The sequence below is a fragment of the Periophthalmus magnuspinnatus genome, chromosome 8 (assembly GCF_009829125.3).
Source record: "Periophthalmus magnuspinnatus isolate fPerMag1 chromosome 8, fPerMag1.2.pri, whole genome shotgun sequence".
Lineage (NCBI taxonomy): Eukaryota > Metazoa > Chordata > Actinopteri > Gobiiformes > Gobiidae > Periophthalmus > Periophthalmus magnuspinnatus.
Window position 1 is genome coordinate 2,290,166 of NC_047133.1, and position 22,419 is coordinate 2,312,584.

The 22,419-nt window shown below is 41.8% G+C and overlaps 1 protein-coding gene across 1 annotated transcript; it reads left to right on the forward strand.

Annotated features, from left to right (window-relative positions):
• The first annotated feature begins 652 nt into the window (after positions 1 to 652).
• Positions 653 to 20,787, forward strand: cbx6b (chromobox homolog 6b). Its single transcript, XM_033971206.2, has 5 exons — positions 653 to 1,374; positions 13,705 to 13,990; positions 15,507 to 15,748; positions 18,770 to 18,949; positions 20,557 to 20,787. Exons 1-5 carry the CDS (start codon positions 691 to 693, stop codon positions 20,785 to 20,787), a joined length of 1,623 nt encoding a protein of 540 aa, XP_033827097.1. The 5' UTR covers positions 653 to 690.
• Positions 20,788 to 22,419: the final 1,632 nt, after the last annotated feature.

Here is a 22,419-nt window from a genome sequence, read left to right on the forward strand (position 1 = left end):
GCTTCACCCGTGCAGCTCTCCTCCTGCTGCTCTCCTCCTGCTGCTCTCCTCCTCCTGCAGCTCTCCTCCTGCAGCTCTCCTCCTGCTGCTCTCCTCCTGCTGCTCTCCTCCTGCTGCTCTCCTCTGGGAGCAGACTGAGGATCTTTCACGTCGCTGCTGAGCTGAGAATATTAAACCAGAGGGAGACACATTTTCAGCCCTGATGCAGATGAATGAAGACGAGAAATCGATCCAACGGTGACAAAGAGCCGCTCCTCCTCCTGCTCCTCCTCCTCCTCCTCCTCCTGCTCCTCCTCTGCTCTGGTCTAAACTGTGGTAAAGTTGTGAGGCAGCAGCAGGAGCAGGTGATTTCCACGCAGCGTGGAGAGTGTCATAACTCCCACTCTGTCTCGTGCCTGTGGAGCCGTGGAGACATGCGCGCTGCAGCAGGAGGAGGAGAGAGGCTCCTCGCGGCTCCTCGCGGCTCCTTCTCATGTTGTCTCCATCCTCACTTTGCTGCGGGACTGTTTGAGGGGCTGTTGTAGCGGGGCTGGTCACGTGAGGACAGCTGGTTGATGAGTGCGGCTCTTTTGCGCCTGTTTTGGCTCTTTCTCCCGTCTGAGCGCCTGCACTCGGGTTTTGCGTCTTTTTCTGCCTGGAGCCGGAGCCGCCGCCACCCTGAAGTTCATCGTGGTGATCCTGGCCGCCGGGATGGTGGCGTTTATCGGGGCTGTCATCTGCATCATCGCCGCGGTGCACACCGGCTCCTCCAGAGGAGCCGCGGCTCAGCAGCAGCTCTCCTCTGAGAATCAGTCCGTTTACCCGGACTCTGCGGTCCCGGACTCTGCGGCTCACACTCCGGCCGCGGGCGGCTCTGCGGCCCGGGCCAGCTCTCTGGGAGCTCTGCACGGCTCCGAAACACCAGAGGCTCCGACGTTTAACGTCGGCCTGAGCGGAGTGACCGGCCTCACGGGACACGACCCCGCCGTGAGCCGCCTCATCTGCACCCCCATCCCCCCCGGACAGTGCAACACGGGGAAGTTTGAGCAACAAGCCGACGACCCCTCTCTGTACGCGGGGGAGGACTGGGGCTACCTCCGCACCACCGCGGAGGACCTGAGACAAACCGTCCTCCAACAGAAAGACCAGATCCAGAGCGACCAGCGCACGATCCACGAGCTCACGGGGAAACTGTCCGAGTGTGAGAAGGGGCTCCACGGCCGCACGAGGCGCGGGGGTCCCGCGGGGCTGTGGGGGGGCGCGGAGGACCTCCACCTGCAGCACATGGTCCGGGACAGTCCGGACTCTGACACCGGACACATCCTGACCGTGAGAGCCGTGGATGAGCTGGAGCAGGCCATCGCCCAACTGCAAGACCGCATCGAGAAACTGGAGGTAAAAGAGCCGTGTGTGTCACTGTGAGCCGTGAGCCAGTCTGCATGAGCCACTTTACAAGAGCCAGTCTGCATGAGCCACTGTACATGAGCCAGTCTGCATGAGCCGCTTTACAAGAGACACTTTACAAGAGCCGTTTTACATAAGACACTTTACAAGAGCCGCTTTACATAAGACACTTTACAAGAGCCGCTTTACATAAGACACTTTACAAGAGCCGCTTTACATAAGACACTTTACAAGAGCCGCTTTACATGAGCCGCTTTACATGAGCCAGTCTGCATGAGCCGCTTTATATGAGCCACTTTACAAGAGCCGCTTTACATGAGCCAGTTTATATGAGCCACTTTACAAGAGCCGCTTTACATGAGCCAGTTTACAAGAGCCAGTTTATATGAGCCAGTTTACAAGAGCCACTTTACAAGAGCCAGTCAGCATGAGCCGCTTTATATGAGCCACTTTACAAGAGCCGCTTTACAAGAGCCAGTCTGCATGAGCCACTTTACATGAGCCGCTTTACATGAGCCAGTTTATAAGAGCCACTTTACAAGAGCCGCTTTACATGAGCCAGTTTATATGAGACACTTTACAAGAGCCGCTTTACGAGAGCCGCTTTATGTGAGCCACTTTACGTGAGCCGCTTTACAAGAGCCACTTTATATGAGCCACTTTACTCTGATGTGACCCACAGCACAGGGGCATCCGTCACGTTGTGGAGGGTAATTAGTCCCAGAGAGGAGAGAGGGGAGAGGGGCAGGTCCCACAGGAGAAGACGAGGGCAAAGAAAGAGCCACGTTTAAATAAAACAATAAGACAAACGTAGGAGCCACTCAGCTTTACACAACCGGACTTTAAGAGTTTATTATTATTATTATTCTAAAGTTTATGTCCTGGAGTGACACTGATTTAGAGAAAAAGCTTCTGATGGCGTCGCCTCTTCTGAAGTTCCATAAGAGCAGAATCCTGTGATATATAAGCTCGTTTTGGCAAAAGAAACAGCATGAATAATGTACAGAGCGGCGATATTTGTGGAAAAGATGGATTGGTTGTGCTCAGCTACAGGACTTGAATTATGTAGGACACACTCACACGGCCCTGTCTGTACATATATGTCTCTGCAGGGACATTAAATAATCATGAGACATTGAACCGGGAACACGCTGATGTCTTTTTACTGTGTTTTTTCAGAATGTGTGGGGTTTGGTACAATTTAGTGCATGTAGTGACGCATGTAGAAAGACAGGAGGCGCTGTACGAGCCCTGGAAACTGTATTTTTGTTTTGTTTTATTGATTTGATGAATGTGAAGAAGGTTTTTAGGATGCTGTGGGACATTTGCTGCATCAGAATTGGGATTAAAATGCAGAAAAACTGGGAAACTAGACCAGTACTAACCCAAAAGTAGAACAGAACCAAACCAGGTCTACGTCAGGACTAAATCGAGCTCAAACTAGGACCAAATATGAACAAAAACGTCACATTTCTTCCTCTGAACGACGCTCCAGACTCACACTTTCACTGAGGACTGACTCTGGATGGACGTAATAATTGACAAGTGGAATTATTCGATGTGATCAGGCTGAATACTCACGAGTTACATCACGGAAATGTGGTGTAACACGGGAGAAAACGTTACCCCGACCAGCCTGTCCTGTTTATGTTCTGTCCCGGTCCAGAAGGGAACAGAATCGGACCAAAGAGCAGGAACAAACTCCGCCCTAAAGTGGGACGGTCCAACACAGTCGCCGGTTTATATCATGTGTAAATATTCTCTAGACGCCCTCAGTTATCACAGTTCAAACGTCAAAAATGAATAAATACGTCTCAATATTTACTAGAAATCATAGTTTGATTAGTCGATTTATCAAAAAAGAATCGTAGACAAGTCCAGAAAGAAAACAAAGATCATTTTATACAATATCGTGCACAATATACTCTACACCAGGGCCGGTTCAGACTATAATCAGACTGAGAAGTTGCTTAGGGGCCCCAAGGTCAACAGGGGGCCCCCAAGAGCCTAAACACGTATACTTAAAATAATATAATATGTAAAGTTCTACTAAAAACAGTGCTCAGGTGTTGTGTTTACAGCAGAGTAAATATCTCTTTATACATTTTTAGAAAAAGAAAAACGGCAAGAAAAAGTTTAGAATGTTTAGAATATTTTTATTATTTTTTTTTTTTGTAAAGGCACATGTCTCCTGCTCCTGTCTGCAGCTCTTCACACGAGACACTTTGATCCAAGAGACACATTTAGTTTTTACATCAGGACAAATATTGTTGTGTTCAGGGTCTTAATAAATTGTTTTTGCAAATTATTATTCAAATCTCCACATATGGAGATTTGAGGACTTTGGTCATTGGTCCAAATCAGCGTAAATAACAAAGAGAAATTAATGAAGTCATGAAAGAGCTCAGGGTTTTAGGAGGATATAGTGGCGAAACATCTGCTGCGTACATTTGTTTTTGGACCAGGCATACGTTTGGACAGCCCTGAGGTGCGCCGAGGCCCCTGCGGTACTTTTAAATGGCCGTTTTAAAAGTTAGATTCAAACATTTCAGTCTTTTGTTCATATAAGTTGAAACACACTTGGACACGGTGATGAGAGCAGAGTCAGAACGTTGTAAAATGTGAGTCACAAACAGCCGAGTCCAGGTTCAGTCACAGAAAAGGGGCCCGGAGACACATTCTGCTCAACTTTAGGACCGGCCCTGCACCGTATAAAACCAGCTTCTTTTAGTTTTAGCAGCTCTTTACTATTAAAACATCTCAATTGTGTGTAAGGCGTCTAAACTCTGACTCTAACACGACGTCTCACTCTGTTTTCGTGCTTCTGCGGACACATAAATCAGAGATCGTCCTTCTCCATTAGAGTCTGTCATTATTACTCGTCTCCAGCTGTTCCGTCGTCTCGTCTCGGTGTTTTTAGAGTTTCTTCGGTTCTTTTGCTTCTTCTATTTGTCGTGGATCATCTCCAGGTCCCCACACATGATGATTTAAACATTTCTTAGCTGCATTTGTCTTAATTCTTCTCAAAAATTTGCTGTAAATGTTTTGAATTTCTTCCGTCGTCTCGTGCGACTCTGGACATGATGTTTGTCTTGAAGAATTATAGATTTCCAGATGTTTTTTTTCTAATCAAACACGAGCCGTCCGTTTAATCCTCTGCGTCTTTTTCTAAACTCCACGACACGGACGGTCTCGCGGTGACGTGGCATCAGGTTTAATCCACGCTGCAGTGAAAAGGAGGCACCAAACCGGAGGAGTTCTCTGCGCTGACGCTCTCACATGTTAAACGCTGCCTCGGAGCTCACCCCGGGCTCAACACGACTGTCAAATGTCTTTTCAAAACAAAAACGCAGAAATATTTACACCTGAGGATTTAATATACGGCAAAAAAACATGAACAAATCCAATCCAGCACTTTAAAAACAACACAGTCGACCAAAGTACTGCACACAGGTTAAAAAACACACAAAAAAACAAATATGAGACACAATAAATCTGGTGCAAATCATCTTTTCCTTGTAAGATTAATGAATTTGTACATGGTCCCTGTCAAATAAAGAATAAAGAAAGAAAGAATAACATTAAAAACAGAACATGATAAACGTCAACTCTTTACACTGAGTTAAAAGACAAGCTAAAAAAAAAAAAAGAAGAGATTTAAGAAGAGATTTAAAACAGGAAGTGAGTCGTCCAGTCTAACATTCAGTGGAAGTGCAGAGTCCAGAGTCTTTAGCCACTAAAAAAGCCCGATCAGCTGTAAGTTTCCTGATAGGTTCACCTTTTTAACTTATATTACAGTTCAAAAGAGAAAAGACAAGAGAGATTATTTTGTCTCAATATTGAGGAGAAAGAGCGGAGAGGCAAAACACCTTCAGTTACAAATCACCTCACCCTCTTTTCTGAAGGCCCCACCGTTTTTCTCCTCCTTTTATTAACTTAAGAACCCTAGTTACAAATGCACTGCTTACTCTCAAGGGATGGGGGACATACTTTACATACTTTGCAAGCAGCGTAAAAAACATATGATGAAATTCACAGAGAAATATATTCTGTTTTTGCATTTCTAGAAGGTCACTCTTCCCCTTCGCACAAACATCCTCCCATGATGTTTCTGTTTCAGTTTCACAGTGACCTTCTTCCCGTGGGATCCTGCACTTTCAAAAGACTCAAGAACAAACATTAGTGCAGATTACATAGTTGAATATAATGATTATAATAAAGAGTGAACATTACAGTACCTTTAAAATGAACAGTGAGATAACATAATATGACTTGAATATATATTTTGAATCCATCATTTCCTTTTTGGCTTAGGGACCACGAGGAGAACCCGACCTGCAGACCTGAGAGAGGCACCAGCAGGTCGGACAGATACAGAAGGGCCAGGCCACGCAGACGATTAAAAACAAATAGAAGAATCTTAAAATCAATGAGAAACTGAACAGGGAGAGATTTGAGAATGGGACTTACGTGATCAAATTTCCGAAAACCAGTTAAAAGACGAGCAGCAGCGTTCTGGACGAGCTGAAGACGGGAAAGTAAGGTTTTGTTTTGAGACCTGAGTATAAGGCGTCGCAATAATCTAATAAATGTCGAGATAAAAGCGTGGGTTAAAATTTCAAAATTATGTCGAGATAAGTGATTTTACTTTGAGCTTCAACTTTCAAACTGGAGTCGAGCTCAACATCCAGGTTTGTGACGACAGGGTTTATCGTCTTGGTCCTGGAGCCCAACTCAGGAGAAAAACAGCAGTTGAATCACGACAACTTCAGTTTTATTCTCGTTAAAATGGAGAAAATATGTGAACGATTGTGTAAAGATGGAGATTTAAAGAGCACGTGACGGGGTTTGATGTGTGTGGACTTTATTGGGGTTGTACTTATTTGTTTCTCGTCTGTGTTGAAAAAAGTGCAAAAATACAGGAAGTAGCGTCAAATCTGAATCATTCCATTTACGTCGTCAACGATGTCAATCACATCCAAAATGGAGGAAGAGTTTATGAAAAAGGAGCTCGTTTTTTCTGACATTTTTAATATGGATTTACCTTCATCAGCTGCCCGTGTCCAACAAGGAAATAAAACTATAAACGCAGACAAAATGTAAAAACAAGGCAAGATTTTTCATAGTTATCCATGTTTTAGTCGTGCACCTGAAGTTGACTGTTTTCATGGATTTCTGTTGTTATACGCGACATTTTGACTTTTCCCCCTCAAAATATTTGGTTTTTAAATTGTTCATCACTACGTCCTGGTTTTTCTTCATATGGACAATCAGGAAACAATATTTGCTCAGGTACGAGACAAAAACTAAAATCAAACTTGGCCAAAACAGTGAAAGACGCAGCTGCTCCATGTAAAAGCTGGAGGTTCAATGACAGATGTGGGTTCTGTCGTGTCCTTGGGCAAAGCACTTCACCTGTGGAGAATCTTATCGTCAAAACCAGACTCGGACTCATCCTGTATTTGTGTCCAGTAGTAGACCAGGACTGAATAAACCTGGACTAAACCTGGACTAAACCTGGACTAAACCAGGACCAAACCAGGGCCAAACCAGGACTAAACCAGGTCTAAACCAGAACTAAACCAGGGCTAAATCAGCACTAAACCTGGACTAAACCTGAGCCAAACCAGAACTAAACCAGGACCAAACCAGGGCTAAACCAGGGTGTGACTAAGTGGACCTTTTTTTAACGTTACCATTTTGTTTGTTCACATTTTCTCATGATCATTTTCAATAATTTTCCAACACAAAACTAAACAGAATTATCCCGGGTTTGTTTAGTTTAGTTTTTCAATCAGTTAAATCACCACACACTAGTGAGTTTAAACATTTTATTTAGTTAAATGTGTCAGTTCAGTTTAATCCTCTTACCTGCATCTCCACATGGTCCAAACACAGAGGGGGCGTGGCCTATGTCGGCCATTTTTATAGGCTTGGGTGTGGTCGTGGGCCAGACCATGTGGAGGGAGAACAGGTTTAAGTTTGTTTATTTCTTTGTGTTAATGTTTTATGTATTTTTGTGTCAATGACATAAGTGTATAGTTTATTTTGTTAAACACTTTAGTTTAGGGACTTGGGCCTGAGAGATGGTTTTATATTTAAGATTCTGCTCATGTTTTACCCACAGCCCCTGGAGAAGAGATGGAGGGGCCCAGGGGGAGGAGCTTCAGGTGCAGGAGGGTATTTCATCAGGGCTAATTAGACAGAGAAAGACTTCAGTGTAGTCAGGGCACACGGGGCTTTTTCCTGAGTTGTTTCAGTTCTGTTGCTTAGTTTTGTTGAGCTCCGTTAGTTTGTGTAAATATGTGTTGTTTTTTTTCTTTTGTTCACGGGGAACCACAACGCTGATGATAAACTTTGTCTAATGGGACTTTTTTTTGAGTCTGCGTCCTACTTGATCACTTTGGGCCAGTGTCCCCACACAGGACCGAATCAGGACCGAATCAGGACCAAATCAGGACCAAACCAGTTGAATCAGTGTTTCACTTTTGTTCAGTTCAAACTTGTCTCACTTCCTGAAGATGTGACTCAGGCCTCGACTTTGACGATGTTTAAATCCAGACTCAAACTGTTCTGTTTATCTGTGAATGTGACTGAAAGGGGTTTATTCTGCACTTTTCTCCTTTAAAGTTAATTTCATTTGCGATTATTCACGTTTCGATTTGTCCTATTGTGATTTTAACGTCCTTCTTATTCTGTAAAACACTTTGCATTACCTCGTGTATGAATTGTACCTCGTTTTAACATAAATGCGAGTTGCGAGTGACGAGACCAAACGGCGCAGACCGGCCGCCTCGCCTCCGTCAGCCTTCCCCAGGGCAGATACGACCACAGAAGGAGCTCACCGTCACTGAAAAGGGCAGAGTGAACGAATAACACACGAGAAGCGGCACGTAAGACTAATGTAATATCATTTCTATTGCGTTTATCGTGTAGGTCGAGGTTGTTTATGGCGACACACGAGACGCTTTATGCTCTTTTCCTCCATTTCTTGCGTTCGACTTTCTTGACGGTGCACAAGTTTAAAGATTCCTGCCAAGCCTGTTTTTCCGCGTGCGCCAGGGGACCCACAGTCTTGTAATCTATTATGCAGCAGTGGCAGCCAATTTGTTGTGGGCTTAAATATTGTGTTCTCCTCGCAGTCGGAACATTTCGTTATAATTTGTGTGCGGTGAACATAATTGAGAAGAGTCCCCTTAGACGCGTGAAGGAAAATCACGTTTATATTTAGATTCAAGACGTAAACTCGGTGTAATTATGGGGAAGTGTATGCAAATCCTGGGTTAAGGGTAATTAATGGGGGATTATATTGTTCACTGTGGCACTTTGGTACTTTGGCGGCTGCTGAATTTAAAAAAAAAAAAGTTAAAAAACCAGAAAGTTTATTGGGTCCGTGAGTTTGCATTTCTGTCGTCGGGTAAAGTCGCAGCGTTTTTTCATTATCGTTATCGCTCTCGTCTCATTGGTCGATCTGTCTGACAAAAAAAAGCGGATTTTAGTTCCATTACGAGCGCACGACTTGCACGATTCTTCAAAGCTTCACTACGTAGCTTTTCTGGCGTGTGTGCGTCTCCGTGGAGATCTGATGATTGTGATGATTCGTGGTTTTCAGGTCTTCACAAATATTAAATCTTTGGAATGAAGAAAGATCCTCACAAAGTCTTTAAACTCAGGAAGGAAACTTTTTTTTTTTTTTTTTTTCACAATTTGCTTTCACTGGAATGTTCCACAGTCCGGCATTAAACCCGTCTATTGTTCATTTATTTAATTATGTGTCTTTATTTGATTTAAACACATCTGACCTGGAACTAGAGATGGAAAATAAACACTAACATCGTTTATCGTGATACATTTTCTATAATTGTGATAATTATGTCGCCAGAATGTTCCGGAAAAAGCTTTGTATTTTCTCAGCTCAGTTAAAGTTGTTTTCACTCATAACAAAGTGAAATGATATTAAAGTTGTTTAAAAATGGAGCTTATTCAGGACATTAAAAAGATGAGTATTAACGTCTATAACATTTTTAATCTGTCGCCTAATAATCATCGTGATATTATCGTTAATCACATTTATTTTGTCGGTGATAATCACGACACAAATCGTCCGCGTCGTCCTGTTCTCGTCCTGTTCTCGTCCGGTTCTCGTCCTGTTGTCGTCCTGTTGTCGTCCTGTTGTCGTCCTGTTGTCGTCCTGTTCTCGTCCTGTTGTCGTCCTGTTCTCGTCCTGTTGTCGTCCTGTTGTCGTCCGGTTCTCGTCCGGTTCTCGTCCTGTTCTCGTCCTGTTCTCGTCCTGTTCTCGTCCGGTTCTCGTCCTGTTGTCGTCCTGTTCTCGTCCTGTTCTCGTCCTGTTGTCGTCCTGTTGTCGTCCGGTTCTCGTCCTGTTCTCGTCCTGTTGTCGTCCTGTTGTCGTCCTGTTCTCGTCCTGTTCTCGTCCTGTTCTCGTCCTGTTCTCGTCCTGTTCTCGTCCGGTTCTCGTCCGGTTCTCGTCCTGTTCTCGTCCTGTTCTCGTCCTGTTCTCGTCCTGTTCTCGTCCTGTTCTCATCTCTTCACTCGGCTCTGGAGCTTCCACTGTCGTCTCCATGGAGATGAGTTAGATTTGTTTAATGCCGCGCTGTGGAGCAGAGGCGTCAAACTCAAACTCACACGGGATAAAATGAAAAACTGAGACAAATTCACAGGACAAACTCTGAATTTACTGAAAAACTGCGCCTGATGTGTGATGTTTAACCTTTTCATGGAAGCACAACTTTAGTTTTGCTCAAACACAAAATTTGGTTAAGTTTATTTCAAAAAGAGGAATTAAATTTAAAATAAAAGACACATCAGTAGTGTTCATTTCTTATTTAAATACATCAAATAAATTCTGTTTCTCTCTGTAGTAGTTCATTTGGCTGAGGTGGCTCGTAGCTTTGAGAAAAGGAGGGGCTCTCTCTGGACTGCAGTGCATTCTGGGATGTGTAGTTTTCGTGGTACATGAGCTGTTCACGTCGTATGAACTCACAGACCAAATATAATCACACCGCAGACCAGATTTGGCTCCTGGGCCTGAGTTTGACACATGTGCTGTAGAACATCTGAGGCAAAGCGACAGCATCGTCATGGAGACCAGCAGGAATGTTACATAGTGCAACTTTAAAACATTTAGCATTATTTTGTAATCTATAACTTCTTATTTAAAACAGACAGATCATGAACAAAGAAAACAGAAAAAAACAGAAAATACAAAATAGAAAAGAAAACTAAAAACAGAAAATACAAAATAGAAAAGAGAAAACTAAAAACAGAAAATACAAAATAGAAAAGAGAAAACTAAAAACAGAAAATACAAAATAGAAAAGAGAAAACTAAAAACAGAAAATAGAAAAGAGAAAACTAAAAACAGAAAATAGAAAAGAGAAAACTAAAAACAGAAAATAGAAAAGAGAAAACTAAAAACAGAAAATACAAAACAGAAAACTAAAAACAAAACTAAAAACAGAAAAGAGAAAACAAAAACAGAAAATACAAAATGGAAAACAGAAAACTAAAAACAGAAAATACAAAACAGAAAACAGAAAATACAAAATAGAAAAGAGAAAACTAAAAGCAGAAACAGGACGGTCCTTGGTTTTAATGAAAAGCTGCAGCTGCTTGAGCCAAACACATAATCTCAGAGTAAATGAGGCTCTTTGCCTCGTGGCATCACAGATATTATTGATGAGAAACAAACCTCTGCTAATCAGGCTGCTCTGAGCTTTTTCCATTAAAATGATGCATGGAGATTAGAAACACCAGGGGCGAGGTGATGTTGTTTATAGACTTTAAATGTCAAAGTCGTTTTTCTGCAGACGCTTAGATCAAAACTACTCCACTTCAGTGAATCACATTTATTAGTATTTCTGTCATGTCTTTGCTTAAACATGTTAAAAATGATAAAAAGAACTGGAGATCTTGTTGTTTTTGTTGTTTTTTTTAGAACACTGTGAAATAAGGTCAGCGATTTTGAAAAGTTTGGAGTTTTAAATTGAAGCAGAGACACACGATACATAATAATACGAAACATTTTGCAGTAATGAACGAGCCGGCTCTTTTGAACGATTCCTTAACGTGAACGAATCGAACCGGATCTCATTTTTTTTAAAGAAACAGATGTTTTTGTTTCTAATTTGTCTGCATTTTTATCCTGATTAAAGCCGAACCAACACAATAATCAAAACAAAAGCAGAGGAGGCGACACGAGTGACAGATTCGTGCACAAAAAACATATTTGTTGTTATTATTTATGTAAATTCTGCATAATTCCACCGAGTAAACTCCCTCCCACTCTCAGTTTACTCTCATTTTAAAACATCAGAGGTTTGGCCGATTCTTTGTGATTAGTTTGCAGGAAAAATTAGTTCTGACATTGTCTTCTGTCGTATAAATACATATAAAATGAGCCAATGTTTTGAACGGCTCTTTGACACAGATCCAGAAGATTCGGATCTCCTAAAAGAGCCAAAACTCCCATCACTATAAGATTCTGTTGTGTTTTTCTAGACGTTTTGACACTCGATTAAACGGCGTTTTCAGTTCTGGTCTGGGTTCAGATGGACACTGCCTTAAAACGATCTGAAGGAAGGAGCTAACGACGCTTAAAATAAACAATAAAATGCATTGTTTTCATTTTACTTTGCATTTTCTGAGGTAATAACTAACACAGAAGCTACAGACAAGGTCACACTTTTGTACAATCAGGCACTTTGTCACTAAGAATCATGAACGACACGATCACAGACGGTCGTTTCTGTGTCACGGTGGTAGAAAAAACTCAATGTTTGGGGCTAAAAGTTCAAACTGAAACATGCTCCTTGCTCGTGGTTCAAACCCAAGTTCAGGGCTTTTAAGGTTCTACTTATAAAAATCAAACAGTCCGTGAGGTTTGAGCCGCCGCGGCCTTCCTGCGAGTGCAAACTGTCCTCGTTTTTGTTGTCTGGGGTGACAAAAATTAACATATTTTTATATTTTTCCTGGATTTTTCGAAGGTTTGATTGTGTGTTCTCTGTTTGTGTCCTTGTGAAAATAAATAAAACATCAATTTATACTCAGAGGTGGAAATACAAATACTCACGTTACTGTAAATGTGTAGTTTTTTGGGGTAATTGTACATTATTTTGTACATTTTTAAACTGTATTTATACTTGTAATTGAGGAAAATTCTAGTCATGTACAAGTAAAAGCGAGGACAAGGACACTGTAAACTGCTTTGGTTACACTTTAAGCCTTAATGTTCCTACTGGCTCGCTCTATTGCTCTCTTTGTTACCTTTGTTTGCTTTGGGTCTGATGCTGGAGTCACAGATGAAGGACAGATGATGTTTCAACTTTACTTTTCAAAGACTTTTCAAAGATTTTCTTTCTTAACAAAACTTTCTTCTTTAACTCTCCTCAAAACATTTCTTTTCTCTGGCTCAAGTCGTGTAATTTTAATCTAAAAAGTTGCTAAAAGTAAATATTGATTATTAGAACACAAGTAGTATAATCATAAGAGTAGTACAATTAGTAGTTTTGACTTAGGTATAATTATGGCAGAAGTACTTTTTTAGCCATATAACTGTACTTTTACATGAGATTTTAGCATATAACTGTACTTTTAGCCATGTAACTGTACTTTTACTTAAGATTTTAGCCATATAACTGTACTTTTACTCATATAACTGTACTTTTAGCCATGTAACTGTACTTTTACTTTAGATTTTAGCATATAACTGTACTTTTAGCCATGTAACTGTACTTTTACTTAAGATTTTAGCCATATAACTGTACTTTTACTCATATAACTGTACTTTTAGCCATGTAACTGTACTTTTACTTAAGATTTTAGCCATATAACTGTACTTTTACTCATATAACTGTACTTTTAGCCATGTAACTGTACTTTTACTTAAGATTTTAGCCATATAACTGTACTTTTACTCATATAACTGTACTTTTAGCCATGTAACTGTACTTTTACTTAAGATTTTAGCCATATAACTGTACTTTTACTCATATAACTGTACTTTTAGCCATGTAACTGTACTTTTACTTTAGATTTTAGCATATAACTGTACTTTTACCCATATAACAGTACTTTTACTTAAGATTTTAGCCATATAACTGTACTTTTACCCATATAACTGTACTTTTACTTGAGATTTTAGCCATATAACTGTACTTTTACTCATATAACTGTACTTTTAGCCATGAAACTGCACTTTTACCTGAGATTATAGCTATGCAACTGTACTTTCACTTGAGTACAAATTCGCAGTACTTTTTCCACCACTGCTTTTATTTACCTCCACCATTTTTTCCTCCACAGTCTGACATCGGCCCATTTCCTCACAACCTGACAGACGCTGTGACGGGCTCAGGACACCCGGACGAGCTGAAGAGCGGCATCCCGGAGCCCCCGCCCCCTCTCCCCCCTCACACCGCTGAGGGGGACATGTCCTGGACGGGAGAGGACCTCGAGGGCGAGCTGCAGAAGAAACTGGACCTGCTGGACAAAGAGAGAAAGGCCCTCAGGCTGGAAACACACAAGCAGAGGCAGGCGATCGACCAGAGCATCGCTAAACTTCATCACCGCATCTCAGGCCTGGAGGAAGGTACAGAACCAAATGTACCCGGGGTATTTATAGCCAAAGTGAAGCTAAAACGGAAGCTTGTTTTTGGCACAAGTGGAGAACAAGGCTAAACTCGCTACGGCTGAGTTCAAAATAAATAACAGATTGAAAAAACTTGGAAATCTGCAGTGCTCAAAATAGGACGGAGTGCGCGGGAGTGATGAGTAAGTGAATGAGGTAGGAGTTATGTTTGTACAGAGTCGTTCGCTTGTTTATTGGTGATTAATTAATTTGGCAAGATACATCACATAATAGTAGCTTTATTTCTGGAAAGATCAGCACCTAAAAAACATGAAAATATGCTAATATACGTATAAGTATGGGCATTTTCTGAGCTTTAAGCAAGGTCAGAATCGAGCCAAAGCAGCATTGTACTCGTAACTGGCTGAAAAAGACTGGTAAAATCTGTTCAAAAGTAATCAGCGACTAGTACTTTGAGTCGTTTAATTAGTACTTTTTACTTTGGTACAGTCTGGGATGGATCAAACGTACAGGACAACCAACTTTACTTCATTTTATCCAGGAGTTGTGAAAAGTATAGATGGACGAAATGGCAAAAAAAGATCACGATTTAGATTTGAAGTTGATGTACACTTCGTATTTGTCGTAACGTAGACGTAGAAAACAGTTCGACGGAGTTTATTAACAATACAAAAACGTGAAGGATAGTCGTCGGAGCAGGTGGTGGAGGACTGGGTCGGAGGCGGAGGTGCACGGATAGTCCAAGAAAAGCAAAATCTGGCAAAAACAAGAAAGACCACGGAGCACGGAGAGAAAAAACAAAAACAGACTGAGCCAAGCGGATTGTACCACGAGGAAACACTGGCGATTTTGCGGCGAGTGTAGGAATCCTCAGCCTCGTAGCGTTCCGCAGGTGGAGACTTGATTGCTTGATCAGATGCAGGTGTGTGGAAGTGGTGCTAGAGTCTCCGCCCAACTCCAAGCACAGATATGGAAGGGACGGGGGAAAACAGCACCGAAAAACAAGAATAGACTGGACTCATGACACTATTGCCTTAAAAATTAGGTTCATAAAGTCGTCGTCTTCTTCTGAAAGTCCATACTTCATTAATAGCCCTAAAAATATTTGTATTTTCTCTACACAATTATAAAAAAATCCTATGTAACTATGTGGCGTTTGTGATTTTTAAAAGGTCATGTTGTCTTGTAATCGAGATAAGATTAATTTAAAACGTTATACAGTGATTTGCAAGACTCCCCTTGAGCTGCCGATATTTTAATTATGAAATACGGTAGTTCACTTATGTTTATACTTGATTAAAACAGATTCTGCTTTTCTGACAGATGATACGACGCAGCTCCAGTCTGTTATAAATAAATGACCTTTGACTTGTGTAATTTGACGAGGAGAGATCCAAACGCCCGGGATCTGCGGGTCTCTGAAGCTGCACGTGTGACGGTTAAAGTGCGGCGCATAAATCTATTTCATCTGTTATCTGATATATACTCCTCTCTCTTCTTCTCGTCTTTTACTCAGTTATTCCGGGCCAGGCGTTCCCAGAGGGCTTCAGACTGTCTTTCCCGACCAGGACGAACTACATGTACGCCGCGGTGAACCAGCACATCCCGAAGCTCCACGCCTTCACCATCTGCATGTGGCTCCGGCCCGCGGACAAGGGCATCGGGACGCCGCTGTCCTACGCCGTGCCCGACCAACCCAACGAAGTGGTGCTACTGCAGGGCCTACGCACGCCCGTCGAGCTGCTCGTCAACGACAAGGTACAGGGCTAGTGGTACAAGTAGAAGTACCATATTTACCAGACCAGTCGCTCTTTTTGCGGTGCGACTTATACTCAGGTGCGACTTATATGTGAAATTATTCAAATATATAATGCCACATCTTTGTTATTTTCAGTATTATTATTGTGTCTACTACTCCTGGACCACGGACACTTTTAAATTTTAACATTACGGTAATTTAAAACACATCTGAGCGAGAAAATCAGAAAAATAAAATCATATTCTGCTGAGTTTGAGTCATACCAGACCCAAAAATCCAACTTATATATGTTTTTTTATTCATTATTATGCATTTTTGGCTGGTGCGACTTATACTCCAGAGCGACTTATTGTCCAAAAAATACTGCAGTAGTTGTTGTGGGAGTAGTTGTCGTAGTTGTAGTACATTACATATAAATACTAGTGTATAGTTTCTGTTGAACACATTGCAAAAAGATGAACTTTAAATCTGTCAACTGGACAAATTTTATTAGGATTGACAAGAAATCCTTCCTTAAACATAAAATGGAGCCTGAGACGTAATTTCTCACAGATCCTCAGACCCAAAACCAACAAAAAAGAACAATAGTAGGGCCATTAAAGGTTGAGTAGGGACATTAAAGGCTGAAACTGGAGACAATAGCTGTTTTTCGGCGTCGTTAGCTCCTCTTTTCAGACAGATAAAAGGAAGTGTCTGGCAGTAATGTCACCAGAAATGAAGAAGCGTCTCGTAGGAGTGAAGACGTCTGGTCGTGGCTTGGACGAGCAGCTAAACGTCTCCACTCCCACGACGATTTGTCCATTTGACAGATTTAAACTTCGTCTTTTGCTACGAATCAGATCTGGACGACTGACGGATCGCGCGGACGTCTTCTCTCTTGAACAAACTGTGACAAAAATGGAAGAAGAAGTCACAATTGAGTAAAAGCAGTAGAAATATCTGATCAGAATTCTACTCGAGTACTCCCGCTGCGATATAACCCTTCAACCAGGCTCTCCCACAAATGTAAGCGAGTAAATATAACAGATTACTCTCACTCCCCTCGCTGCATCGTGCATTTTTCATGTATTGAATTCACACAATGTTTTATTAATAGCAGGGGTAGAACATGTGAGACGGTCCCTGGGAGGCTTTACACTTCTAATGTGATATAGATCGCGGATAAAACAACACTCACATTTCCCCCGGAGGATCCTGAGCAATAATCCGAGCAGATTGTTGCTGATGCTCGTGGAATTTGCAGAGAATTTTAATCAGCGCTCCTCTGTGTGAAAGAATTTGTGGTCTTGATTGGTCTGTTACTTTGGGATGTTGAATTAGCATAGCGCGAAGTAGAACACATCAGGTGGAATAGTCGCTCTAGTGGACGAGCTAAATGGGCCCTGGCACCTGCACTGCAGCGGTGGAAGCGATCATTCAGCTGAGGCGTTATGGTAATAGATTCCACGGGGGCAGCGGTGTCCTTGGTGGGGGAAGATGCTCTGTGAGATGGAGCTGCAGGATTAATCACGATTCACATGGAAATGAATAGTCGCAAATCACAAAAGCTGCGGTAACACGAGCTCCTCTACAGCCTCGTCTTCATCACGTGTAAAACCTGCAAACCCCCGTACTCTTGAACACGACAAACCAATCCACATTTTAAAACGCGAACCACAAATCTAAATGCAATCTCTGTATTTGTTGCCTGCAGATATTTTTGTTGTTCAAACCTAAGATGGAAAATGACTTTAACATTTTGAAACATGTGAATTAATCGTTTTCCTGTCTGAATTTACACTTAATCATGTTTTAATTATGATTACTATTACTTCTCCAAGCATATAAAAAAATGAATTATGCTGATTAATATGGGCTTTTCTTCCAAGTAACTTAAAAAAAAAGAAGAAACGATTCGCAAAACACTACACATTACAGTAGTTCCTCATTTATCGCAGGGGTCACGTTCCAAAAATAACCCCAAATAATGAAAATCTGCAAAGAATCAGCTTTATTTTTTATGTTTTTGTCTGTAAAACCCCTCACCACACACTTTATACACTTTTCTCACACAGGCGTTAACATTTTCTCACATTTCTCTCTTGTTTAAACACTCTCAAAGTTCAAACCTTCGTAGATAAAAAAAAAAATAAGCGCAGTATTATAGAACAAAACTAAATACTATACTGTACTGTGGATAAAAATGACAGATTTTAGAAATACTGGAACAAATTTATATGGTTAATAGTGACTCAGGCGTATTTCACAGTTCCTCTGACGCCGCCTCTTCCTCTGACCCCGCCTCTTCGTCCTGTCTCCGCTGTAATATCTCGTAATGTTCCTTTTCCTGCAGTCACTGATCCACAAATCTAAAGCAGACTCCTTTCTTACCCTCTTTTTTTCATCCTTGTTCAAACTTATCACTGCTGTCGTCCTTATGTCATTTTCCTCCTTCTTCATGCGACAAACCAAAAAGATTAATTTATTCCGTAATGTCGCCCCCTACAGCTGCGCGACTTCTACCTTCCTCAGCGTGTCCAGAAGTCCAACTTTTTCTGTAACGGTTAGCGTCTTCCTCAGGCTTTTGGCGTCTTTGTCGGTGCAGAACGTTTCATCGACATTGTGGGTTTTGTCGGGGAGAAAACAAATTGCAAACGTACAGCACTTCAGAGTCACACTGAGATCCAACGGAGGAGACTGATGGACAATGGTCTACAGTCCAACAGCCAATCAGGACGCACAACACAATGGTCTACAGTCCCTTAGCCAATCAGGACGCACAACACAATGGTCTACAGTCCCTTAGCCAATCAGGACACAGAACTCAAAAATTGCACACAAAAAATCCGCAAAACAGTGAAACCGCGAAAGATGAACCGCGATATAACGAGGGACAACTGTACAAATAATTAAACCGTTGGAAATCACATGGGGAATGTTTTCACTGACCATTATTTCAGTCACGTGATGATTATATTTTTTGTTTATTGGTTCATTTCTCTTGTGCCTGATGTGATACTGAGGTGTCGTCCCGTGTCCAGGTGGTGCAGCTCCCTCTAAACATCAGCCGGGGCAGTTGGCAGCACATCTGCGTGAGCTGGAGCCAGAGGGGGGGCACTTGGCAGGCCTTCCAGGGGGGCAGGCTGAGGGGCGAGGGTCACTCTCTGGCCGCGGGACACCACATCCGCCCGGGGGGACTGCTGGTCCTGGGACAAGAGCAGGTACGTGCTGCTACTGCTGAAACAGAGGAACAAAAGCACACAGGCCTTAAACTATGCGCCCTTCACACGGAGCCATATTGGATTTTTGTTAGATTTGATTTTGAGAAGTGAATGAAAAAGTTAGAGGACCTTGGCGAGTGTTCGGCGCTCACTGCAAACTTTTGTGTCAGAGTTTTGATGACCAAAGTTGTGATTATACAAGAGGAAAACTGTGTCTCCTGCTGGTGAGAGGCTTTAAAACCTCTCAGATCCACCTATAATCAGGCAGTAAAGGCACTCGATAAAAAACCTCCATTATCACCACTGTAACATCTTAAGTAAATATAAAATGTTCAGTTTCAGTCATTTAATTTTGTATTCAAATCTAAGAAAATTATTAATAATGAAGCTTCACCTACATTAAAAATTTTTACTATTCTTTGTTCTGAACACACTGCCCGATTCACTCGTTCCTCCGTAAACCGAAATTGCGTCGTCCCAAAAAGATCCTCGGCCTTTGTTCAATCAGCTTTTTCTTATCAAACCATGAGGCAGTGGAATCAGCTCCAGACAGTCTGAAAGTGTCTGTGGATTTTAATAGTTTTACTAGAAATTTGAAAAAGCTCATTTTAAATAATCAAACGTGTCCACATCAGTCGAGTTAGTTGGTGCTGCTCTGTGCTCACTGTATAAACCTGCACAGAATGATTTTTATATTAGTCTGGACTGGGGGGGACATATGTACGGCAGATCGGTCGTCGTATATTGTAATTGTTAATTGATATGTGTTTTTTAATGTGTGTTCACTGCTCAGGGACTGCAGATGGAAAGTAGCAGCAGCTAAATCTGGTGCAAATCATCTTTTCCTTGTAAGATTAATGAATTTGTACACGGTCCCTGTCAAATAAAGAATAAAGAAAGAAAGAAAACATCTGTTAAAATCGTACATATTCTTACGTTTAGTTTAGCTTGACTCTCAAAGATCTAAACGAGAAAATGGAGCTCACGGGCCAGGATCACATCGACTGAAACACAAATCGATCCAGATATAGATAAAACCAAACACGACGCGGTGAGTTCAGACGTGGCCACTGCAGCGTGAAGCGTGTGCGGTGAATATAATGAGCTGTTTTCTTTTATAAACTAAACTGTAGTACAGAAGAAAGAGCTCAGCCGTAAGATGAAGGACAGGCTTTTATTCAATGGCAGTTAATCCAGTCTAACCCTTTGCTTAAACAAACGCAGACATTTTGTTATGAGGTTATGTCACCACCTCAGTCAGATATAATCACGGAATTTATCCATTTGTGTAGCTGATAATTTCACATGGATTTGAGTAAAGTTTGTGGTCTCTCGAGGTCAAAATAAGTCCACGTGCGTCTAATTATAAACCATTTTACTGTCCAGTATTCAGGAAGCTAGCATGGTACTCGTTAGCTTTAAAATTCCGCTCTGGTCTCTGAGAGTTGTGAAAAGCTCTTGTAAACTCATCGCGGTGAATAATTAGGACGGTTAGAACACGTAAGTGAAGAAAAACTGTAAATCCGTCCTGTTTTTCACGTTTTTAAACTGTAAAAAAACCAAGTACAGCTTCAGTCGCTAAGCTAACGTTGTCGCTCTTCCTTCAGGACACTGTTGGCGGAGGATTCGACTCCACCCAGGCCCTGGTCGGAGAGATGTCCCAGGTGGGCGTGTGGGACCGGGTGTTGTCCGCTAACCAGGTGGCTAGCCTGTCGCGCTGCAGTAAGATAACGCAGGGCGGAGTGGCCGTGTGGACTGAGAGCCAAATACAAGTGCACGGAGGAGCCACCAAAGACCCGGGCGAGCCGTGCAGTAAACACAGCATGAGCTCGCAGTGAGGGACACGTCCTACGGCGACGGAGACGGCGGCGGCGGGAAGACGAGCCGTCGCTGTGACTCACGGACGACGCGACTGACGCATACGAATAATTTAAAGTGTATTTATAAACTGTAAGGAGTAAAAGAGTTTCAGACGGCACGAAAATGTCTGTGGAAAAGTTACGATCGTGTGTTTTGGTTTACGCTCGGGAATGTGACGACAGAATGATTTACAGGTTGCGTTCACGTGATGTAATAGTAGCGTTCACATGACGTTTGTTGTTTTTGGTGTTTTTTTCTTCATTATTATGCATTTTTGGCTGATGCGACTTATACTCCAGAGCGACGTATAAGTATAGAGTAGTTGTAGTAGTTGTAGTACATTACGTTCTGTTCCCGTATAAACACTAGAGTACAGTTTCTATTGAACGCATCGCAAAAGACGAAGTTTTAATCTGTCAACTGGACACATTTTGTTAAGATTGTCTTTCCTTTTGTCGGGAAAGACAAGAAATCCTTCCGTAAACAATGAATGAATGAATGAATATTGTTTATTTGAGCAGGCATAGTAAGAAAATTAATAAATACATTGCCAGTTCAGACAAAAACAAAAACCGTGCACATCCAAATCCAAATTTTGCACAATGCTCAAAAGGAGTAAGCAGAAGTTTAATACCTGTGAGCGCTTACTCCACATTTTTAACGAAATCACACAATTCAGATGTCGATCGCAGTAGCAGAGATTGTACGGAAAAGTTAGTTCACAATTCAAACAAAAAATGGAGCCTGAGACGTCATTTCTCACCTCCTCTCTCCTCAGACCCAAAACAAACAAAAAAGAACAATAGTAGGGCCATTAAAGGTTGAGTAGGGCCATTAAAGACAGATAAAAGGAAGTGTCCAGCAGAAATCTGAGCAGAAATGAAGAAGCGTTTTCATGACGTCCAGTTGCCCGTAGTTTAAATTCAACAGAGATGAAGGGAAACTTTGAATTTCATATATAAAAAAGTTGTTATTTAAAGCTCCACTGTGTAACTTTCAAGCCAAAAATATATCTTTTTCCCATTACGGATGTTTTTATTGATCTACAAACCTTGAACACGCGCACCTCTGGGCCCGGCACCAAGGACATTTTATGACTCTGCGTAAAAATGTTCCACCGTATGGCATAAAACTTACTTTCCTCTGTGGAGAATGTTCCGAAGTGCAGTTTAAACTTTCTTTTTCCATGGAGTTTTGCATGTGATGTGCCTCCACCGGAAAGTTACACGGCGTTGCTTTAATCTTACAAAAGAAAATCTGATTTGTCCCAGATTTAGTTTTTGTTGTTTCTCTGTTAAAAAAAAACTGGGCCACGTGAAAGAAAAACAGCGACGTCACTTTAATATCATTTGAATCATAATGTACTTTTAGACACGGGGCTAAGTTTACGCAGGTGAACGAGGGGGAGGGGCTGAAACAGAGGGCGTGGCTTAAGAAAGAAGAGGATTTTTTTATTTTGGGGGATTTTATTTATCTTTATTTATACAGGGGCACCTAATGAGAGCACTCAGACTCTTTTTTCCTGTTTAAAATACAATACAAATGGAAAAAAAACAACATACAAAACAAACTAATTCATAAAAAACATACAAAACAGGGGCAGGTGCGCG

What these genes read in the sequence shown, in the direction of transcription:
- cbx6b (XM_033971206.2), top strand. Translation starts at nt 691, where the DNA reads ATGGTGGCGTTTATCGGGGCTGTCATCTGCATCATCGCCGCGGTGCAC. An exon ending in CATCTCAGGCCTGGAGGAAG is followed by an intron (nt 13,991 to 15,506) that starts GTACAGAACCAA and finishes TCTTTTACTCAG; the next exon opens with TTATTCCGGGCCAGGCGTTC. An exon ending in AGCTGCTCGTCAACGACAAG is followed by an intron (nt 15,749 to 18,769) that starts GTACAGGGCTAG and finishes TCCCGTGTCCAG; the next exon opens with GTGGTGCAGCTCCCTCTAAA.